The following is a 23213-nucleotide window of genomic DNA, read 5'->3' on the forward strand; positions in this document are numbered from 1 at the left end:
TCAGTGCGGACACCTCTATGCGCGCAATATGGGAAGAGCCCGCCGCATGTACGATCTTGCCTGCGTTGAGCTAGACGCGCCAAAACAACACGTGCGAACACCCGTCCCCGCGCATTGTCTACGGACACGTCGAGACGTGTTGATACGTTTGAGTTGCCCGCCCCGCCGCCGCCCCGCGCCCGCCTAACCACCACGGACGAGCACTAAGCTGTGATGAACGAATGTAGACAGTAAAACGGATTCATCTCCTCTGCGCATGCACAAAACGTCTCGGTGCAAAACCAGAATTTAAAAGTTGAAGAGGAAGTCGGCGTTGAAGTGACTAAATGGGGACGTAGCTTATGACTTAATGTATTGTAATCATCACTTAAAAACAGATTACTGAGCTCGTTTACCTACAGTATTATTCCAATATAATTCAGTTTTTATAGCATGCCACTACTTGTCTTGCTGAAACGAATTTTTTACTTCTGGCATAATAATATGATAACATCTATAAAAATAATAAAATACCTACTGTGCTTTCAAATAACGTTCAAATAACCAACCTGTTTTTTGATCCATACATATTATACCTATTAAAATTAAACAATCTGTGGAGGGAAAGCAACAATGAATATTGTGTTCAAGAAGTGACAGATCTACAAACTTATCTGAAGAATTGAAGGCGGAGCCACAGTCGAAAACTACCCAATGAAGAATTACAACTCGACAGAATCTGATATTCGAATGACGTTGTCAATATAGCATCCATATAAATAGTAGTTCGTAGTTCCATTTTGTACTGTTCTTCAAATAAGTTTGTAGGACTGTTAACAAGGCTATAGGGATTATAACATGATAGCCCAACATGGCTGTCATTCCCTTCCTGTGAATACATTATAAATTATTAGAATGGTAGGTATAGTTATTTGACAATGGATCAGGACCATAAAATAATATTTTAAATTTAATATTGATAATAGGTAATAATAATTATTAACAAAATATTTTTAGAGGCTATAGTTATGACGTATAGAGCTGGCGATATTACCAATACCAAATCAGACTGCTCATAATACATACTATTTTATTCATAACAATCAAAAATTATATTTACCTAAAAAGTACAGATTTTATGTATTGTCTATGATTATTTATTTTGTAGAACAAAAAAAGATAACTGTTTTATCGCCGTATCATGGTATGCTTAGTTCGTTTTGATACCGCAAATTTAGTCGATTGTCAACAGTGAGTGCGGTCAGACTCAAAACTTTTTTTTTGTATTTAGTTAAACTTTCAATTCTAAATTCCGTTTTAATTTTCAACAAAATATGGCTAGCTTCAAACAAATATCTCTTAACTGCAGTGGGCACACTAGGCCAGTAGTTCATTTAGATTTTAGTGATGTTACAGAGTGTGGATATTTTCTTATTTCGGCGTGCAAAGGTACGTGGTGTCAGAATAACCTCTCTTGTCTGCGTTGACCGTTCGCCTTGGCCTGGATTAATTGAATCCTCACAAGTGTGTACTCAGCCCGGGCCATCGCGATCGAACGAGAAATTCTCTCACGAATTATTCTGACAATATATTTCCCCTAATTCACGAATATGTCATATTTAATGCAATTTGTGGATTGCCTGACATGTGACGTTTACATTTTTTTGTGTGGTGAGGCTACAGATTTCGACCTTCTGTTTCCTGACAAATAGGAAGTGCCTTGATTTTAGTTGACCGATTTGTTTTTTTTTATCAAGGCAGTTTACCTTGCCGGTAATAACATATGCATTCACTGACTGGTAATAAAGAATTACCTTGGTTTCTTCATTATTATCTGCTTGCAAAAATGTCTAACGAAATTGACATAATTTCTTCACCTATTAAAATTAACAACAAACTTTTCTTAATCCTAAGTGTAAGTAAGATTACTTATGAATGACAGATTTTTGTCTTCTTTCGTATAAATAACAGATACTTACCTCCATTAGGATAATTATAATTGTAATTTGTGAGTAATTTGTTTCAAAAGTTAAGTATTTCATTAAAAAAATCTTAACTTTCTTTGGAAACAAATTTGGATTTATATAATTGGAATTTTAATATTTAACCAACCATAGTTTCACTTTTAAATATGCAAAAGTCAAATGCCTATCTCCGGAGGTCTCGAATCCCGTATCTGGCAAACATCACATGTGGTTTTTTCAATGTGTGTTTAATCCAGAGCAAGGAACCGATATTAGGTGAATGGCTTACAATCATTAATTTTAAAAATAGTTACTATTACCTTCAGTTTACTTCGGCCATATGTTCAGTTTAGGAACGAAAATGGTAGTTTACACTTTATCAACGTGTGGCGTTTGGTGCTACAAATTATTCACATACCTACTCGCTTGCTCTTCTCCCTGCATTACTTGGTACTCACATACATCACTATTCTTCAGTTTGTATTTCCCCCTTGGTCTTACAAATCCTCATGCAGAGATTTCTAAAACCCGACAATATTTTCAGCTATCGTCAGATTTGTTATCCTGGTATACATTAGTACTATGTTATGTTATTGTAAAGCTCCTTTCACGCTGGGCCAAGCATTGTGAATGTTGGCACTCTTTGATGTGTGTAGGAACACCTAACACAATTCCAAGTACAGCAAACATTTGCCAGCCATGTATCATACAACATGTATGTCACCCACAACTGTGACTGCACGCTTCGCTTGGCCCATTGTGAAGAGGGTGCATACGAAAGAACCTGTCAGCGGATCATCACCAGACCCAAAATAAAATTTTTAATTTCTTGTCAATTTAATCATACTTTTATGAGTAAGCGGAACTGTCAATAGTGTGTAAATAATCCTGTTCATGGACATATGCGTCATCTCATACATTCTTTCATTAATAATAATACAGTGAATGTGGTTAAAAAATGAACTCTACCTGCATTGCAGTAAGAGTGAATATTTAAAATGGTTCTTGTCGGTTTAACGGAAGCCAGTGGCAAACAAATTTTGAAAATAGCCGATATACTGGATTATTTGTTAGGTTAGGTTAGGTTTTCATTCTTGAATTCATGAATTTTGCCAAAATCAGCTATGAAAATTAGCGAGGTTCCCGTCTGGCTTCCCGTAAACCGACTTGTACCTTGAAAATTAGTGTCTCAATAGCATTGTTTTCATATTCTGCTAATGTGCCCGTTTAAATATAGCCACATACAATATATATTTACCATGGTATATTGTTGAAAAATGAATTTACATACATTGCATTAAAGTACATAGGTATTACAATTCCACGTTGATGTCTTCTACTATTCTGCTGAGATGTCTAGATTAATATTGAATTTTTATAATATGTAGGGCTGAGTTCTGGATATAAATTAATGCTTAGAACTTAGAAAAAATATTTCGAGGATTTAAGTACTTTATAGTATTTTGTTTATTAGTTTTTAAATCTAATATTATAACACCCAGTGTCGCTAGGTTTCAAAATCAATTAAAATGGATGAATAGGAGAAAAACAGCTTTTTTGTTTTCTCAAGTGCACAGTCATGAGGGTGAAAGTTTCTTATTTCGATTATAGAATATTTAAAATTAATAAGTTCCACATTTCGATAATGCATAAATCTTAGAAAGCAGTAGTTCTTCAGCAATTCACAAAAAAATAAAAAATACCTAAAGGTAGACTTAGCTGATTTTGAAATCTAGCGACACTAAATATACCTAAGTCTGATTGTGAATACAAAAAAAAATTAACATGAAAATTCTATTATTACTTAATAAATAGAACTTGAATTTTGAGAAAGCTAGTTTTATAAAATTATGCGAAATCTGCTCTTGCATCTTTACTAAAATATGAGTATTGTTTCTTAGAGACGTAGCACTACATTGACATCCATTCGGTTTCTCCGTTTCGTTTTTATTACTGACACGGCCGAAGAAGTCTTATCACACGAATAGGTATTCGAAAATGTGGGCGATAATTTAATGTCTTTGTAACTAGCAATGTTTGTATTTTATGTCTTGATACTAAAATGGTATAATATGTTTTCTTATTCTCGAGTATTAATTGTGTATGAATTGACATTTTAAAATTGAATTGACTTTTAAAAGGAAAAAGGGCTTAACCCACACAAATAAAGTTTTACAGGAGGCACAAAAACGTTTTTGTTATGGTAAGTTAAAATATACAATAGACATAAAGTGCATGAAGATGATTATTTTGATGTTTTGTGCTCTCAATCTGATGTTAATTATTGAGGTACTTAATTAAAAGAAAATTAATAAAAATTATGGTTAAGTCTTTTTTCCACTTCACTCATAAGCTAAAATTGGATCAGCTCACATCCTTTAGACGCAACGTGTATTTACTTGTGTTCAATGTTATTATCCAATAAAACCTATTTAGAAAAATTTGAGGGTTAACTCCTTTTTCTTTTTTAAAGTCGATTCATATATATTCTTTCTTTCGACCATGTCCGATCTTATTAGGATTATATGGGCCTACACAGAGTGGAGGTTTGTATTGACAAATTTTGTTTTTACGAGAAATGGATGTCAGCCACTTGCTCAACCTATTAGGTCCATACTCTGAGTCATACACAGATTGAAAAACAATATGTGTACTTGTCAGACCCAGGATTCGAACCTGAGACCCACGACGCAATTGGCCAACGCTTAAGCCGCGTGGCCATCGTGGGTGTAAAATATATTATATATATATGGGACAATTATTTACGGACCTACCGAAAATATCTGCAGACCAACGGTTGGGAAACACTGCCTTAGACCACTGGCGAAGGGTGGAGGTAGGCTGTTAAGATCCACCATAAATAGTGCACATTAAATTTAGTTGGTCATACATATTTGTTTTTATTGAACTATGACTACAATTTACAGATGGTGCTGGTTAGTTTTTTAAATTCAATGAAACCCTGCGAAAATTATGCAATTAAATCATACATAACTTTGGATATTTTATAGATAGAATAATATTTTCTTATCTATTATAGTTTGCTTAGGCAGCGTTTGATGAATTCAAAAAAAGTGAACCAACAATATGTGTACTATGTATTCTTGATCCAACGAAAACAAATAAGTATTAATGAAAAAGTGCACAATTTTGTCGTATCGCCCAAAATATACCAAAACTATTATAATTTGGTTTAAGCAGATTTTAATTGATTTTTAGAAACTAACCAATACCATCTGTAAATTGTAGTCTTAGTTCAATAAAAACAAATACGTATGACTAATAAAGTTTAACTTGTTGACCGCGGAGCATTTCATTACTATTTAATTACCGCATTTAAATAACATGCCAATTATATCGAATGCCCAATTAATTAGTGTACAACAGGTGTGCCGTCCGCGTGGAAAGGATTAATGTGCACTATTTATGGCGAATCTTAACCGCCTACCTCCACCCTTCGCCACTGCCTTAGACTATACATACCTTCATAAATAATATAAATTACATATGGTTATTATAATTTTTATTAGTTCCAACTGTAGGTTTCTATGAAGCCATTTGGGTTGGTAGGTAATAAATGCACCTACCTGTTATGGATTTTCAATATCTACACCTATGCTGCGTACCTGCTCAGTGATTATAACATTTCAATTGGAATATATTATAAAAATACTGCCAAGAAATCTCTCAAGGATTCACTGTTGGCTTTTTTCATTGACTATATTACAATAATGGTTTTTATTATGACACATACTGTATTAATTGCTAGCCAGTTACAATTTTATTTATCTGAGGGTTAGCAACACTTTATATTATAAAACTAAAATGATATAATTATGGATATGAAGCATATACAGTGAAACTAGGTTATTACGAGAAAGATGGGACCAACTGAATTTGCTCGTTATAAGCGTTACTCGCTATATCAGAGAATAGGTATTTTTAAATGAGGGTCACATAATACAAAAAGTCGTAATTCAAACAAAAATACACAATTAAAATTTTTATAAATTGCAAAAGAAGTTGTTTATTGTAATGAACACTGGCAGGTACCTACTGACTTCACAAACCTTGGATTATTTACATGCAATTTCAACCATATGTGTGGATACTTTTTCAATATTGTCGGCGGAAACATGAATTAGGTACTTAGACAGTTAACTAGTGTCATAAACGTAATCCGATTCCGGCGGCATCCTGTCCGTTTTAAACGATCGACACATTAACAGTTTTAAGAAAATTTTGATGATATTTTAGCTCGGTTTATCCGATAAGTAGCTCATTATAGAAGTGAATAAATGTATGGAGAAAATCATAAACTAAAATGTCAACGAATGTTTCCTCGTTACATCCGAGATCCCGCTATATCCATGATCGTAATAACCGAGTTCAACTGTATTTTCAAAAACCGAGAAGTCCACATATTATTATAAAATGTTATAATTTTATATAATGTGTAAGGATGTAGAGCGTCAATAGTGGATGTTGGAGGTAGGATGTTAAGATCTGCCATAAATAGTGCACATTAGACTTTGTCTTTGTATTTGCTTTTATTGAACTAAGACTACAATTTACAGAGAGTGTTGGTTAGTTTTTAAAAATCAATTATATCCTGCCTAAACCAAACCATAATAGTTTTGGTATATTTTGGGCGATATGACAAAATTGTGCACACTTTATCATTCATACTTATTTGAAAGAATACATATTACACAGATTGTTGGTTTTTTTTAAATTCATTAAGCCCTGCCTAAACCAAACTATAATAGATAAAAATTTTTTTTAAAACAAAGTTATGTATGATTTAATTGCATAATTTTGTATTAATTTTATAGATAAATCAGTATTTTTTGACTATTATCTATTATGACTTGGTTTTCTCAATTGTCTGAAAACCACTCTACAATAATCAGGCGATAGCCCATTGGCTGCATACTGTTTATGACCAATGAATTGCTCCGAATGCTTTATGAACAATCAGAAAATGTGTATGCATCAAATCTATATATCGATGTATTATATACATACCACATTAGTACAGTGACATTTGATAATTTTGCATAAACTCATGCTGAATAAATAGTGTGCCTACAGTGGAGTAGAAGCTTGAATGCTTTGCTCTCGTTATGTGCGTCGCAGCTTGGCGCAATCATGTTATTTAAGTTATAGAGGATGAATCCAATGGAATGGCTAACAACCAATCCTCAAGTCTAGTGTAAATAATTCGATCTACTGCTGTATTATTTTATGATCGCAAACATATTGCTTTTATTGTTACCATGTTCTAGTAATTCAAGACTTGAAACTTGTACGAACACATTACCATGTGTTTATCGGAAAGGCTCGATAATGTTGTGTGTGCGTTAAAAAGAAGGTAATTACAAATTAAATGATTGGAGTTTATGTTATACACACTATTATTATGTATTTACATGAAGAGTACACTTATTGTAATTACATGGAATACATGTGACAGGCACGCAGTATAATCTTGAGGAATACATTTTTAATTACATATTTATTTCGAATTATTCAATTCAATTCAATTCATTTATTTTTTTAACATATTGTGGACATTACAAATTATAAGTTTAAGACGTTCACAACATGACATTTAGAAACAAAGATATATAAATATAACAGTATTACATAAAAAAAAGAGATATATCAGTAGATGAATTAGATAGGTACAAGGAAGTACGTTAAGCAGACCCTATTTTAAGAATTTATAAAACAACATCCACCTAAACTCATCCTCACGTAGGTGGAATATATCAACACCCGAAGCAATTTCGTTGAACATAGTTATCACTCTCCCAATTGGCATTACCAGTGGCAGGTTGGTTCTGCACCTTGGGAGAATAAACAACTGATGGTCTCTATTTCTAAGATAGTTATCAGGGACACACAGGTCAACACTGCCCAGAATGGCAGAGTTCTCATTTATACCTTGTATAAGTCCAAAAAAAAAATGCGTAGTAATGAAAGAAAGACTGACTACTGTGACAGAGAAATTTGTTTCTAATCTGGCCTCGCATACACAAACTTGTCGACACAATATTGTCTGTTGAAAAGACACCTGTTTGCACTTGCAACAGAGTTGGAAGGAGTTTAGCAGTAATGTCACTTTCCGATACTTGAAAACGTTGCCACTATCGATCTGTCATAATGCACATTTATATTGACCGGGCATACGTGTTGTTGTTGTGTTTCATGGGCCACGCTGTGTTGAAATGGCGAATGTAATAATTTTTTACTCATGCTAGATGTTCCGAAATATACTTCCAATAATTGGAACACTGCATTGGTATATTTTTGAATGATAGATGCATCCAATATTTCTGCATATTTATTATTTCATATATCATCGCCGTAGATGTCAAGGGAACCAGTCCACAAAATTATAATGCTGAGAAACAGGCACTCAAAGATTTTATGTGACAAAAAAAATAACGTTTATTTATTGAACTTTTTTGTTTTTAAAGATATAACAGTGAAACTTTCAACATAGAATATACTTTGTGGTATTATTTTTTTATTATTTTGTACAAATAACTAAAAAAAATAGTATCTTAGAAGTTATGTGTGTTATATCTCTTGACCACTGAATATTGAAATGCACAAAAAATGTAGTCAAAAGAGTTTTGTGGCTTAAATCTGGACGCTAAAGACACGCCCAGCGCGTAACGATTAGGTGGCCATTTGATATAATTTGCATGCTATTTAAAGGTGGTAATTAAAAAGTAATTATCTAGTCAGCAGTGAATGTGTTATGTTTGACTCAGGCAGTGTTTTTCAACTGGTGTGCTGTGAGAAATTTTCTTAAGTTTTACCTATAATGAGCATAATAACAAGTCACTGTGCATCATATTTATTTAATATTATATTGATATTTGGTGTGCCATGGGAGTTTTAACAGGTGATCAAGTGTGCTGATTAAATAAAAAGGTCAAAAAATACTGCTCCGCGGATAATATCACGCCTGTGTGTGCCGTTGGAAATGAAATTTTCTTGGCATTTCTCAGTTTAGATTACGTTATCTTTGAATGTCCGTGCGACTTAGTATCACAATACTTTAAATCTGCTTGATCTTAGTGGTGTAAACTAATCATTGGAATTATTTTATACAGATGGAAACCCAATGCTACGTCAGGGAGAGACTGGGGACTGGATTGGGACATTTGAGGGTCACAAAGGTGCCGTGTGGGGAGTCGCTCTTAACAGGCAAGCCACGCATGCTGCTACCGGAGCCGCAGATTTTACAGGTAACTAGCATTAACCTTCATACAAAGTTTTGATATTACGTTGACCTCACCTCCACAAAACTGATGGTAGGAAATTATAAATGTAGCTTTTGCTCTGGATCAAATACACATTTGATAAAACAATGTGTGTTTGTGCCAGCCACCGGATTTAAACTCACGTCCCATGGTTTCAGAAATGGACACTTCTTATTGCAGACATCAAGCAGAATTTTCAAGAAACCTTGTATGTGAAAGCAATTAAAATTATATTGTACATACTTGAAATCAGCATTACCTTAACAAAAAAACAATGAACCATGATACTCATTACAGAGGTGTGTTAATGTCATGTGTTGTTTTGTAACAAAAAGTCCCACTAGCTATTTATTAATCAACATATATTATATATATATGCACATTGTATATGTACATATGTGACAGACCTTGACTGTGTATTGTGTTGTCTGCGGACCCTTTCCTTATTTTGTTTTGCAGGCCCTTGATTGGAGAGGTTCACCTTCAATTATTTCCATGAAAGCTGTGCGTTTCCTGCAATGACTCCACAGTAGAGGACTTTTATATTATTTACATATTTTGACAGTGCACAATGTATTGATACAGATAATAAAATGTTGATATTTATAAATAACTTTCTAAAGATATAAATTAATCCTAAGTGTAAGACACAATGATTTTGTTGCTTCAGAATATTATTTCTCAAGTCAGTCTTGTTGTAGCTTAGAGGTTTATTGATGTTTGTTATTTATTTCCTTTGTATTGTTTAGATATGATAAAATTCTTGATATTGCGTACAATTTAAAGATTAAACATAGAACACTGATATATAACCACTAGAAACTCAGCAGAGTAAGGATCTGGTGAATTATCCTGTGCCCCTCGTCATGCTGATATAAAGGTTGTGCATCAATGCTTTAGGGTCAGGGAACTCAGAAATAATGGGAACTGAAATACCTAACGGGTAAGGAGTAGCAGGTAACTGATTTCGAGTAAGGAATAATCCGGGGTAAACTTAAACACGTATCAAGAATACGCCATATGTCAAATACTGACAACTGCTCTCGGTTTATGCATTGATGCTCATTTAATATTGGTGTACTAGACACACTATTGCACGTGCATAATGCGTGTTTCATTTTCGTAGGACACTCACACATTCAAAACCCTGCATCAGAATGTAGTATATTGAATATTGCCTTTCGGAATTCTATTTATTATCTGTTCAGGGTATTCTGTACTGAACAAACATTTACAAACATTGTCTAATACAGAATGGTAACATTAAATTCCGGTTTCCTATTTTACTTGCTTAATTGAGAGAGTTCGCTTCTTGTGACATTAAAGTAATGAAATTGATTTGTTTTGTAGCTAAACTTTGGGACGCGGTGGCCGGTGATATCCTGCACACATTCGACCACGTCCACATTGTGAAGAGTGTCAACTTTAGCTCAAATGATGATCTTCTAGTCACTGCTAGCAATGAAAAACTTTTAAGAGTATTTGATCTCAACCAACCAGAAACGGGTAAGATTTTATCACTACATACTTTTGTATAATGGAATTTCTTCAAAAGTTTTACAGTGACCATTTTAATGTTATATAAAAGAATGCATAATCTAAGGCCGGTATTAGACTATCTTGACAAATATCTAATAATAGTCTGTATTAATAAAAATATGTCTTTTATAAAAGGTACATAACATAACCTTTTATCAAATATTAGTCTATGATAAAGAGTGTTTTGCAGTGTTCCTGGATGACATTTTCAAAATTCAGTACCATGCCTCAGCAGAAGTATAGCCTTAATAGCCTTAATGAAAAATAGATTATTTGCCTTCAAAGCTATTGTTATATTTTCATAAAATTTTATAAAAATCACGAAAATGTGACCGTTAATGCGATATTAAATATCAGTAAACCTTCTGACATATTCTAAACATCACTGGACCACTTGTGACAATTTGTTTCAAAATGGAGGACGACAAGAAATTCACTGACAAAATTATTAATTGTAAAATACGAAAAATATAAAATACTTGCTCCACCCAGATTACAAAAATAGAAATAAAAGACTTCATATATTCATTGTCCATTTTTACAACGTTTTTCTTAGCTCGTATTCTTATTTGTCCGGTACAAATCTTGCAATCGATTTTTAACTAACTTCCCGACTAGCTAGACATTTGAAACTTTTACAATATATCAGAACACGATGCCAATGCATTTTTTTTATACTTTTAGCCATCTTTAAGTGGAATTGAATTCATTTTCAGTTAATTTTGTTTTGTATGAAAAGTTATTTCGACACCATTATTGGTTGCTAGGGGTCTGGGGTCCTAGTAACTAAATTATTAACATATACGTGTGTTACTATGGAAATCAATATGAATGTCAAAATGACATTTTAAGTATTATTTCTATAAAGTACAAATTTTTTTGATCGTTTAAGCTAGTCAAGTCAAGTTTATATGATTCAACAGAAAATTTAAAAACGTATATAAAAAGTTCTTTTTATCTTGTAATTATTTAAACTTAACTGATATTTTATGAAAGAATGCTTTTAAAAAAATGCTATAAAATATTTGGTAAAAAAAAATTGTCAAATATCTTTTATAGTAGAATATTATGGGCCTAACCATTTTTTTTGGCTTTATATTTGGATCTTTGATATTATCCAAAAAACATTATTACTCTAATTATGTAAAAATATTACTTACAGCATTAAATTAATCCAAGACTTAAAGTAAATACATTTTAATCTTTCAATTAATATTAAAATATCACAACAATTATCTTATTAATTGCCTTATTATATATTATTTCATTTCTGTGTTTCAATGTATGCATGCATACTCATTAGCCAGCTGTAAATTTATAAAATGAAAGTTAACATTTGCATGGTTTGTGTTTATGGTAATATTGTTGTTAATAAAACCTCCAATAGGAAAGAGAGAGGCAACCAGTGCATAGTGAAGTGAGATTCAGGGGAAATTGTTATAGTGACTGAATGATCTTGGTTAGAGATAAGATGCATTTACATATCATTATTATTATTTTAATACTGCGACTAATCCAAAGATATTGTGGTTAAACCTTGTATGCAGATAGTTTTTTTTAATATGTGAAAGTGAATCTGAAAAAGGTTACTGTAAGCCATTACATATTAAGGCCGGTTCGGATTAGTCGAGTAGTTTAGTCGAGTGGTGAGTGATTTAGTTACCACTAAATGATTTAGTGACTGAAAAGTGTCCGAACACAGTACATTAGTGAGTGACGTGTCAAAATGAACAGAGCACAACGTAACAAAGCAAAAATAAATAATTAATTATTTTTTTTATTCAACGAATAATTCACAAGATTTAAGAATGTAACATTCTTTTTATGAACATACATAATTAAAAAGAAATAATATAAAATTTAATTTTTTTTTATTAAAATACGACACCCAGCAGGATTCAAACCCGCATGATGAACCTGATTCAAAGTGTTTTCAAATTATGTATGTTCAAAAAATAAATATGTTAATAACTTCATTTATAATGGCCATATTCGAAGAATTCGAGAGTAAATTCTACAACTAATGAACTTGACTAAAGATAACGTGTTCAGACTTGTCTCGTGGCTTGTGATTTTACTAAATTACTCGACTAAATTTGTCTGTTCCGTACACGTTTAGTTACTAAATTTCTCCCCACTCGACTAATCTGAACCGGCCTTTAGACTAATGTTTGAAATAGTTGCAAATTATTTTGCATTGCAGATTCATTTATATTTTTTGGTTTATTTCCTAACCCAGGCAGTACTGACATAAAAACACATTGCATTAGTTACAACCCTAAAATAAATCATTTAAAAAATAACCCCAATCCGTGTTCAACCCGTGTTTTCAATATGTATAGTTTAGGGAATCCAATCCCGAGCCAAAATTCTGATCCCAAGATTTCGGGATTACAATTCGACAATCCCGGGATCCCGGGACTGGTCCCGGGATTGGCATTTTTTTCCATTGTTAATATAAAATTTTTATATTTACAAATAACATTGATAAAATCGGTCAAAAATAAATCTAGTATAATTTATACTATTTAAGACATTTATTGTTAATATTGTATACGTTCAATCTTGGAAATACACAAGTTTAATGGAGTAAATATTATTGTAATATAAATAATAATGTGAATTTAATATGAGATTGCTGTTTCTGATAGTAAAGACATAATGAATGGATTAGCGAGATTTAAAATAGTAAAGCAAATAATCATGGCGTACCTATGGCCTTTCCGCTTCATAAATCTAATTAGTCAGCCAAATATGAAACTGCCGTAAAACGTATGATATCGTCACCGTTCAGGCAAAAGTCACCAACCCTAAAAACATAGTTTTGAGATATCGCAATTTGAAAGTTTGAAAATGCAGGAAAAATCAGATTTTAATGTTTTTAAGGTTTTATCTACATTAAATTATTTTCTCATGTCTTCTTAATAATTTCTTTAAGGTACTTTTACTTTTTGATGCTAATTAAAACATCTGGAAGGTTTTAAAGGAGGCAAGGTAGCTCAAATTATGGTTTGGTGACTTTTGCTTGTTAATAATCTGAACAATGTTAGCCAAAAGAAGCATCAGTAAAACTCACCATCCATAGTATAGTGACTTTTGCTTGTATATTTATAACGAAGGATTTTTTTTTTATAGAGTCAATAATGTCTATTCATCTATAATGACTTTTGCTTGTTAAGATTTTATCAAAAGTCATTTAGTGAAAAACAAATAATTCGGATTTAAGCAAAATTTTACTAACTAATGCACCGAGGTGAGTTTTGCATCTTAAAGAACATAATTTTACGCTTCGGGTGACATACTCAACTCAAAACTGCCATTTTCAGGGTTGGTGACTTTTGCCTGAACGGTGACGATATCATGGTGGAATTACTTTGTTAAAAGTGCGAAGCATTGTTTTTTCCAATCTTTCTCATTTTTAATAATTTATGTGAAAAAATAAAATGAATCGGCAACCTACACATGGGTATAAATCAAACTTCATTCAAACTCAGTTTATTTCTAATGTAGTTATTTTTTATTAAAAGTATTTTTTCTGTTATATTTTCGCTTTTATTTTATTTTCCATAAAAATTGATAAAAAAATCAATCCCGGAATCCCGGGATTATGTTTATCAATCCCGGGATTCATATGTATTGAGAATAGTTCGGGATCCCGGGATCCCGGGATTGGAATCCCTAGTATAGTTGTTAGCTATAGGTAAACTAAAATTCTCATTATTTAGATGAATAATATCAACGGCACTGCAGTCCAATGCGGATCTCGGCTGTCGCCTGTAAAGGTTTCTGACCCTTGTCTTTTACCAGATATAGTTACTAGCCATTTGCTTAATTCTGTCAATCTTCTGGATACAAACAGGCATTGAAAAAACAAAATGTAAATTTGCCAGACAACTGATTCAAACCTTGCTAGCTACTTGTGAGCTACGACTAGAGAAATGAACATTCTGAACGACGGACATTATACAATAATAGTGCATTTACATGTGCATGGATTTACTGGCAACAATAGCGTATAAATTAACTCGGCAGTTCGGTGCCCGACCTTGACAGATTATTTATTATTTCCTATAGAAATCCAATAATCCGGCATTTCCGACAATCCGGCATAGGTGAAAAAATATGGGTGCTGGATTACCGAGCACCTATTGTATTTACATTTTAATAAAATGTTTTATATAAATATAATAGGTCGCAACTAGGGATTCCAATCCCGGGATCCCGAGCTATTTTCGATACCTATGAATCCTGGGATTGATAAACATAATCCCGAAACATTCGGGATTGATTTTTTTTATCAGTTTTTATGGAAAATAAAATAAAAACGAAAATATAAAATACTTTCAATAACAAATAACTACATTAGAAATAAACTGAGTTTGAATGAAGTTTGGTTTATACCCATGTGTAAGTGTATAAGTGAGTAAGTATAGTGCCGATTCATTTTATTTTTTCACATAAATTAATAAAAATGAGAAAGATTGGAAAAAAATAATGCTTCGCACTATTAACAAAGTAATTCCACCATGATCTCATACGTTTTACGGCAGTTTGATTTGCTTTACTATTTTAAATGTCTCTAACCTATTCATTAAGTCTTTACTATTAGAAACAGTAATCTCATATTAAATTCAGGTTTTTTTTTTTTTTGACCATGTCCGATCCTAATAGGATCATATGGGCCTCCACAGAGTAGAGGTTTGTATTAACAGATTTTGTTTTTTACGAGAAATGGATATCAGCCACTTGCTTAGCGTATTAGGCCCATACCCTGCTCTCACACACAAACTGAAAAACAATATGTGTACTTGCCAGACCCAGGATTCGAACCTGAGACCCACAGCGTGATAGTCCAACGCTTATGCCGCGTGGCTACCGTGGGTGTTATTATTTATATTACAATATTATTTACTCCATTAAACTTATGTATTTCCAAGATTGAACGTATGCAATATTAACAATAAATGTCTTAAATAGTATAAATTATACTAGATTTATTTTTGACCGATTTTATCAATGTTATTTGTAAATATAAAATTTTTATATTAACAATGAAAAAAATGCCAATCCCGGGATTGTCAAATTGTAATCTCGAAATCCCGGGATCAGAATTTTGGCTCGGGATTGGATTCCCTAGTCGCAACAATACGTACTGCCACCAGTAAAGCCTTGCACTTGTAAATGGGGTGTAAATTTATTTAGATGACCACGATAAGTAGCTCCTTATAAAAACGAATAAATGTATGGAGAAAATCATAAACTAAAATTTCAATGAATGTTTCCTCATTACATCTGAGATCTCAGTCGTAATCGTACTATACGGGGTTAGACTGTATGTGCAAAGATCCTATTGGGTTATCTTATAAATGATCACCACTGCTTGTTACTAGAAAAATATTTTGATATTCCCGATGTTCATACATACTGTTATTTTTATAGCTATTCAAAAGTTTTCCGGGCACGCGGGAGGAATTAGGCACGCTATGTTTTTGAGAAATGACACGGCGCTGGTGTCAGCGGGAGAAGACAACACAATTAGAGTATGGGACAGAAATTCAGGATCGGTAAGCAACTCTTCATTATTTTACTCAAACGAGGAATCATATTAGTCAAAGGTCCACAGTTTAGGCTTCAACCCATGCCAAGGCAATCTGGTCTATTGGATGGCAGGAAGTTCCCCACGAAAGGCAAGGCATATGGGACGGAGGTCTCAACAATATGTAATCTGATTTTAAATAAAGAGAAAAGAATTTTTCTACAAATTTCTTAAAATTAATATGATTTATTGGTGGTTTTCTTCATATTTTAATATGTTTGAAGTGGTAAATTTGCACTTTATTGGTTGTTATGTATTGAGTTTGTCTTCTGTCGCACTTGGCGGCCGCATGTAATTTTTTATTTTATTTAAAAAACATTGATTTTTATAGAAAATAAAATTAATTTGAACACATTTTTATTTATATCTATCTAATGGAGTTTATATTGAAGTAAATAAATTATATAATATATATCAAAGGAACACAAAAATAATGGAAAGTGGGTTGCCTTCTGGGTGAGGCTGTAACATAGCTTAAATCTCGAGTATGCAGAAATGTGAGTTAAATTTAAATATGTGTTAAAGAATATTATGTTATTTTCAATAGTTACATCTGTATCATAATATGCATTAAAGTTTGTCATGTTAACTAAATATTAGCAATATTTGAGGAGACTCAGTGCACTTGGTGTCTTTTGCATTTATTGCCTTACTGTCATAAAGTAATAAACCGAATCCAGCTTCAAAGCCTTGGTCCATGGCGATTAACTTATTAACTTATTAACTATCATCCAGAGGTAGTTACTTAATAAATGACACCAAAAATAGGACGTTGGGGGAAATTTCACGTTGGGGTGAATAATAACTATTTTCAGTAATGTTCTGTCATAAGTTATTTGACAGATTAATTAGTAATAGAAGTAATACTTTTTTTGATCGTAAAAAACCAAAACAGAAAATGTTAAAGATTTATTTAAAATGTATTTTTTGATCAACAGGAAGTGCAGAAAGTAGAGTTTCCGTCTACACCAAATAGCTTAGAAGTATCTCGAGATGGATTAACTTTGACTGTCACACACGGTAAGAGAAACTCGAAATATTCATGTGTCTATAAACTTCCATCATCAAGACATCATGTACATGTCCATATTTTGCCCTGCTATATTTTGCTTAAACCTTGTGATTTTTTGCTATTTGTTTAATGTCCAATTTTAACTACGTGTTCTTTCTCTAGCCTTTTTAATACTATATATCGAGAATCCTTCTCAAATTAGTTTAGTTTAAATCAAAGTGATTAATTTTAATAAATAGCTTTCAGTTTAGTATCGTATTGGTCATTACTGAAGACACCACGGTAAGCAGTTATTAACATTTGAGATACATTTGAGACTGTCATGGTTGTTTGTTATCTCTTGTATCCTCAACGTTTCCATTTGCAAGAGATAGATCTTTTGAGAATGGCCTCTGCAACGAGCCGAAATGAAACAACATGCTGTGACAACCCAAAAATCTATTACGACAATTATTTAACATTTTACTGTTTATGTATAAGGAATCATGGCGATTTATATGTCTGTCCCTTTTTGTATTGAGAAGCTGTAGGTTACAATCAAATTGCATATTATGGTTTATTAAAGTTTACAATAACAATTAATATAACTCGGATATAGTATAATATTTCCAGGATTTCGTCGTCTTATTCATTATTTCAGAAAGATGTATATACTTAAATGGCACTAATCATTTCGATCGCTATATTTTTTACAGGCAGCAAAGTATCTTTTCTGAATTCTGAAACATTAGAGAAGATATGTGAGGTGACTGTCCCTACAAAGTGTTACTCCGCCTCTCTACATCCGGACAAGCATGTCTTTGTGTGTGGAGGAGAGGATTTGAAGGTTTACAAATTCGATTTCTCATCAGGAGAAGAAATTGGTAAGAGATTTTTCTTTTGTTTTCACAAGACGATGACAAAAAAACAATATTGATTATTTATACATAATGTTATATTAAGCTTTTCACTTAATGGTAGAGTATTTTGGCGGCTTGGAAGTGTAACGGTCTTTATAAGGATTGGTTGTTGGCCATTTGCTCAACTTAATGGGTCGACGTGGTGAATGTACAGAAATATTACATATTGACAAAATAAAATGAATTTATCCCAACCACAGGATTTGAACCTACGAGACCTATTGAGTGAAAGGGAAGCATTCTAGCCGTTAGTCTATTGTTGACGCATAAATACTTAATCGGCTCTCACATCTAAACTCACCTCAACTGCCACACAGCCATAAATCATACATCTAAGAACGTCGTTTCGTTTCGTCGTACAGTTGCGCGTAACCTATCGAAACATATATATATATTTGGATGCGGCGACCGGCTAGCCGGTATAGGAATGATCTATTCATAGGTTTGCGTATACGTTCTGGCGTCTTTGACTTACAGCCCGAGACGCATGCGATTTGTTGATAGCAGCGCTGGATGTTTTTTCAAACTAAAAAGTCGCATTCGACCAATCTACAAAGCTCCATGTGAAAACATGTGTTTTGTGAATAACGATGACGTCATATTGACGTATTCGACACGTTGCAAACGAGATGAGTTTTGATGCGCGAGCCGGCTTATGTTACATATAAAATCAAAAATAGTTTTTTGTATTCATTTATAATAAATAATGTAATAATCACCAACTTGATTACAAAAATAGAAATGAAAGACTTGAAACGTAAGCATACAAGCCAATATACATTTGTTGCCCATTTTTTAATCTTAACTTTCACAAAATATTTTACGCAGTGTAATATACCATGTCGTGTTTTTTAAAAGACTGCTCTTACTAAAAATGCTATACAACATCTCTGTCAAAAATATTGCTCTTAGTGGAGAATTCGCAGGAGTCATCAAATTTTATTTGCAGTGTTTAACAATAGAATGTATGTATTTGTCTTTGTTTAGAATCGAATAAGGGTCACTTTGGGCCGGTGCACTGCATCCGATTCTCGCCAGACGGGGAGCTGTACGCTTCGGGGTCGGAGGACGGCACGGTGCGCATGTGGCAAACGAGGGTGGGCAAGTCCTACGGCTTGTGGCGCTGCACAGACGGTGCGGTGTCGCAGCCGTCGGGCCCTCCCACCGCGGGTGCTGGCGCCGGCAACAACTCAGAGGACATCACTCCGCCGCTCTCTGCCCCCGACACCCCGCCCGTCAACGGAACTTCGCCCACCGGCTTGAAGGAGGTTGCAGCCAATTGATTATTTTATGTGTGAGGTTTATTATTTCAATTATTTTTATTTTGCATTTTTGGTTTTAACATTATGATTTTTTTCCCCATAGCTCTCTATAGTTAGGCCACGACATTACGGGTTCCAATGGTAGGTGCTAGCTAGCTTTTTTATGGAAATTTTATTGCTACCCTTCAATACAATGTTCAAAATAGGTCTTCCGTGAATATTAGTTAATGAGTGACGTTGTCGATTTGCATAAACAAACATGTGTTCTGGAGTTGCAGCAGATTTTTTTGATTTATGGAACGTTGCAATGTGGTCAAAAAGTATTTTGTATTATCCGTATTGTTTTATTTGAAAATTGCGCTGGCAAGATTATATCTCAGCGAAAATTTTGATTCACACAGAATTTCGAATTTAGTGTGTTCGTATTAATGAGGTTATACTGTAATGGTTATGAAACTAATTGTTACTTGTATTTTAATTGGGTGATTTATGTCGACAGCCGTTGTTGGCTGTATACCCATCTTCGGAACTGTCGACTATAACCGACTGTAGATGGGTTTATAGCACAAAAGAGAGGTCAATGTAAATGATTAATGTAGTTCTAATACGTAAACGTCGATTATTATATAAGTGTTTTATAAATTATTATAAAATTTGTTTAATGATCGATCGAAATTTGATAACTTTTATTAAACAATGTCCCAATGTTGTGCAGTAGATATAGTTTTAGGATAGAAATACTAATCGATGTCACTTTGAAAATCTGGAGAGACATTACGTCGATTGTGTATGTACTTACTTATTTGAGAAACGAAACTTTAAAACTTATCTCCGTTTTATGAAAAATTCTCTGTGCATATAAGTGCATATCGCTAACCAATTATGGTTAGTAGGGAGGACCCAACAAATACTACAAAATCTTGTATTAATTCTTACATGAATTGAACCTCTTGCAATACCAATACGAGACCTAGTCTTTTATTTTCAATACTTCACCCTTACCTGTCAGCTGATAGGTGAAGTGATGTAAATATTATATTTGCTTTTTTATGGAATGGATGCTTTTTTGTTTTTTTTTTTTGTGTAATTCACATTTTACCATCGACTGTGGAAAGGAAACAGGGCGTAATCCACACGAATCAAATTTTACAGGAGGCATAAAAACGTGTTTGTTATGGTTTTTGGTCAAACTTAAAATACAAAATAGGTTTAAATGTAAATTGGACGTAAAATATTTCGCCGTGGCACAGTTCGCTGTGATCTTTCTTATCAGAAAGAGATGACCATAATATACAGTCTCCAATGTTATTAGATTCAATATGGACAATTTGCATAGCTGATTTTGGCAAAATTCCTGAATTCACAAATGAAAACCTAACCTAACAAATAATCCAGTATATCGGGTATTTTCAAAATTTGTTTGCTGCTGGCTTCCTGTAAAGTGTAAACCGACAAGAATCATGTTTTATTCAGACATGAATTTTATGTCAGTACTATACGACCCAAAGAGGTTGGACGGTCTTTAATATACGGCTATATATTTCCGATACAACATTTCACGGTGAAGTGTGATGCGGCGAACTGCATATGTACAAGTTTCTGGACACGACGTAATAGAAATAACCTTGAAGTGCATGATAATTAATAATTTTGTTTGTATATGCCTAATCTGATATTAATTATCGAGTTAAGCTAAATTTAGATAAATCGGTATTTGCAGCTTACATCCTTTGGATACAACGTGTATTTAGTCGTGTACAAAGTTATTATGCAATAAAACCTACACCCTTTTTCCTTTCTACAGTCGATATTATTAAATGCTGGAAATATCTTGTGCCTACTCTTCCATTTCTCAATACCCGTTGGACCGCATGTATAGAGTTCAACGTTAAGTATAATTCTACTCAAAGATGTTGACAAACACCTTCTATAATAATAGAGATAGAGCCTAAATGTATGAAATTGAAGCAACAAAAAGGACCACTGGTTTACTGATTAAGTTAGCTACAAATGACTGCATTACAGTTTCATTTGAAAAGAACTTCACACTACTGCTATAAAATTTATTTGCCAATTTGTAAGGCGCATAAAAAGACAATATGTCACAATGAGTAGATAAGTAGCCAGTAATATACTTCGGCATTATTATTCAGTTGAAAAATCCTGTAAAATTTGTCTGAAACCTTTTATAACTGCATTTGAGTTAGTGATCACAATGAACAATAAAAATGGCCACCATATTTTGTGAATAAGAAAATATAGGAATGGCAACTGAGTGATGTTATTATTTGTGGTGTTGATCAACTTAACCATGCTTCACGTGTTTGCTAAGTAATTTCAAATGTCATAACAGAAATAACGTGTAAGTCTCCTTTTATTTATAGTCAAAATTCTATGGTCTATTGCTTACTCTAATTTAATTACTCACAAACTCAATCTAATTTTGGCTCTTTTGAATTGATTTTAACTATTCATTCTTCTCAATATGTAGATAAAAATAATGTTTGTTTTAACAATTTTTGTTAATTTTTTTCACAGGATTGTCAGCTAGCGGAGCTCGACGAGTGATCTGAATTATGTGATGTGGGACCAGAAACAAAAAAAAAATTATCTCAAAACGGACTTTTTTGTATGACACACGCCAAACGTCTTTTATCGCATTATTTTTTCCTAAAACGAACATTTCCGTGACTGAAATGACGACTTAATAAAAAATGTATCATTACGAATACATTACATAAAAAAAAGAACAAAAGTTTCTATATAAAAAAAAATAATAAAAAAAACTAAAAAAAAATAAACACTATTGAAACATAATTGATTCCCAGTGCTGCGCCACGTGTATAATTTTATTGAGACATGTAAATGTTAAAATATTAAATATTATTTTGTGATGTTGCAAGTGTAAAAAAAATATATAGCAAATTTTCTACAAAATTGCAAGTGTTAATAATTATCAAATAATGTCGTTTTTTAAAGCTTCGTGTTCTATGAAAAACATTTTTTTTAAAAACGATTTGAACGATATGATTAAAAAAAAAACTTGTTTATTGAAATGGAAGCTTATGAAAGTATTGAATACTTTAATTTTTACTTAATTTTCTTGGATTCCTAATACTCAATTTTATTATGGTGAATGAGAAATGGGATTATTTAGATTAATAAGTATTAATCGATTATAGGCCGCCAGTCAACATGTAAACAACGAAATGCGTTATTATTATTATTTTTTCTATGTTTTAATTTTTTTTTATTTATTTCCGATCAAAATAGTTTAAAACGTAATGTTTACGTATTTTGAGTGAAAGAATGACAAAAGTCATTTGCAATATCGATTGACTTTGACAAGCGATCTGTGCTAGCATTTTAATCAATATGACGCGAGTTTGAATATGTTATTACCATAATTATTATTAGTATCAATATGAGTTACATTCACTTGTTAAAGTGTCAATATATTATTTTTTAATTACTGTTGCGTTGATAATTATTATGTACCAAAACAATGTCATGTGTGAAAGGGTTTCTCGAGTGAGTTCCTTTATTTTATATCATAAATATGTAATTAATTACGATTAAATTATTATTCTTGGTTATTTATTTATTGTTTTTGGGCTCAATTTGTTTGATGAAATAATATTGTGTAAAATATTTTGAATCAAATATAAAATTTTCCCAGACA

General features: G+C 32.7%; 1 protein-coding gene across 2 annotated transcripts; it reads left to right on the forward strand.

The window, feature by feature from the left end:
• Nucleotides 1-1215: 1215 nt before the first annotated feature.
• wmd (serine-threonine kinase receptor-associated protein wmd) lies at nt 1216-23213 on the forward strand. Of its 2 annotated transcripts, none has more exons than XM_085949348.1 (8): nt 1216-1428; nt 9074-9208; nt 10574-10729; nt 16202-16326; nt 17297-17378; nt 18066-18233; nt 19257-19563; nt 22070-23213. In XM_085949348.1, exons 1-7 carry the CDS (start codon nt 1314-1316, stop codon nt 19550-19552), a joined length of 1077 nt encoding a protein of 358 aa, XP_085805474.1. In that variant the 5' UTR covers nt 1216-1313; the 3' UTR covers nt 19553-19563; nt 22070-23213. The 2 variants fall into 2 exon arrangements, with proteins under 2 accessions (XP_085805474.1, XP_085805473.1); XM_085949347.1 differs by having other exon boundaries at nt 19257-19537.

The sequence above is a fragment of the Rhyacophila brunnea genome, unplaced genomic scaffold (genome assembly GCF_057557595.1).
Source record: "Rhyacophila brunnea isolate RB1 unplaced genomic scaffold, BYU_Rbru_1.0 scaffold_22, whole genome shotgun sequence".
In the NCBI taxonomy this organism is placed as follows: Eukaryota; Metazoa; Arthropoda; class Insecta; order Trichoptera; family Rhyacophilidae; genus Rhyacophila; species Rhyacophila brunnea.

What these genes read in the sequence shown, in the direction of transcription:
- wmd (XM_085949347.1), top strand. Translation starts at nt 1,314, where the DNA reads ATGGCTAGCTTCAAACAAATATCTCTTAACTGCAGTGGGCACACTAGG. An exon ending in TCTCAACCAACCAGAAACGG is followed by an intron (nt 10,730 to 16,201) that starts GTAAGATTTTAT and finishes TTATTTTTATAG; the next exon opens with CTATTCAAAAGTTTTCCGGG. An exon ending in AACTTTGACTGTCACACACG is followed by an intron (nt 17,379 to 18,065) that starts GTAAGAGAAACT and finishes TATTTTTTACAG; the next exon opens with GCAGCAAAGTATCTTTTCTG.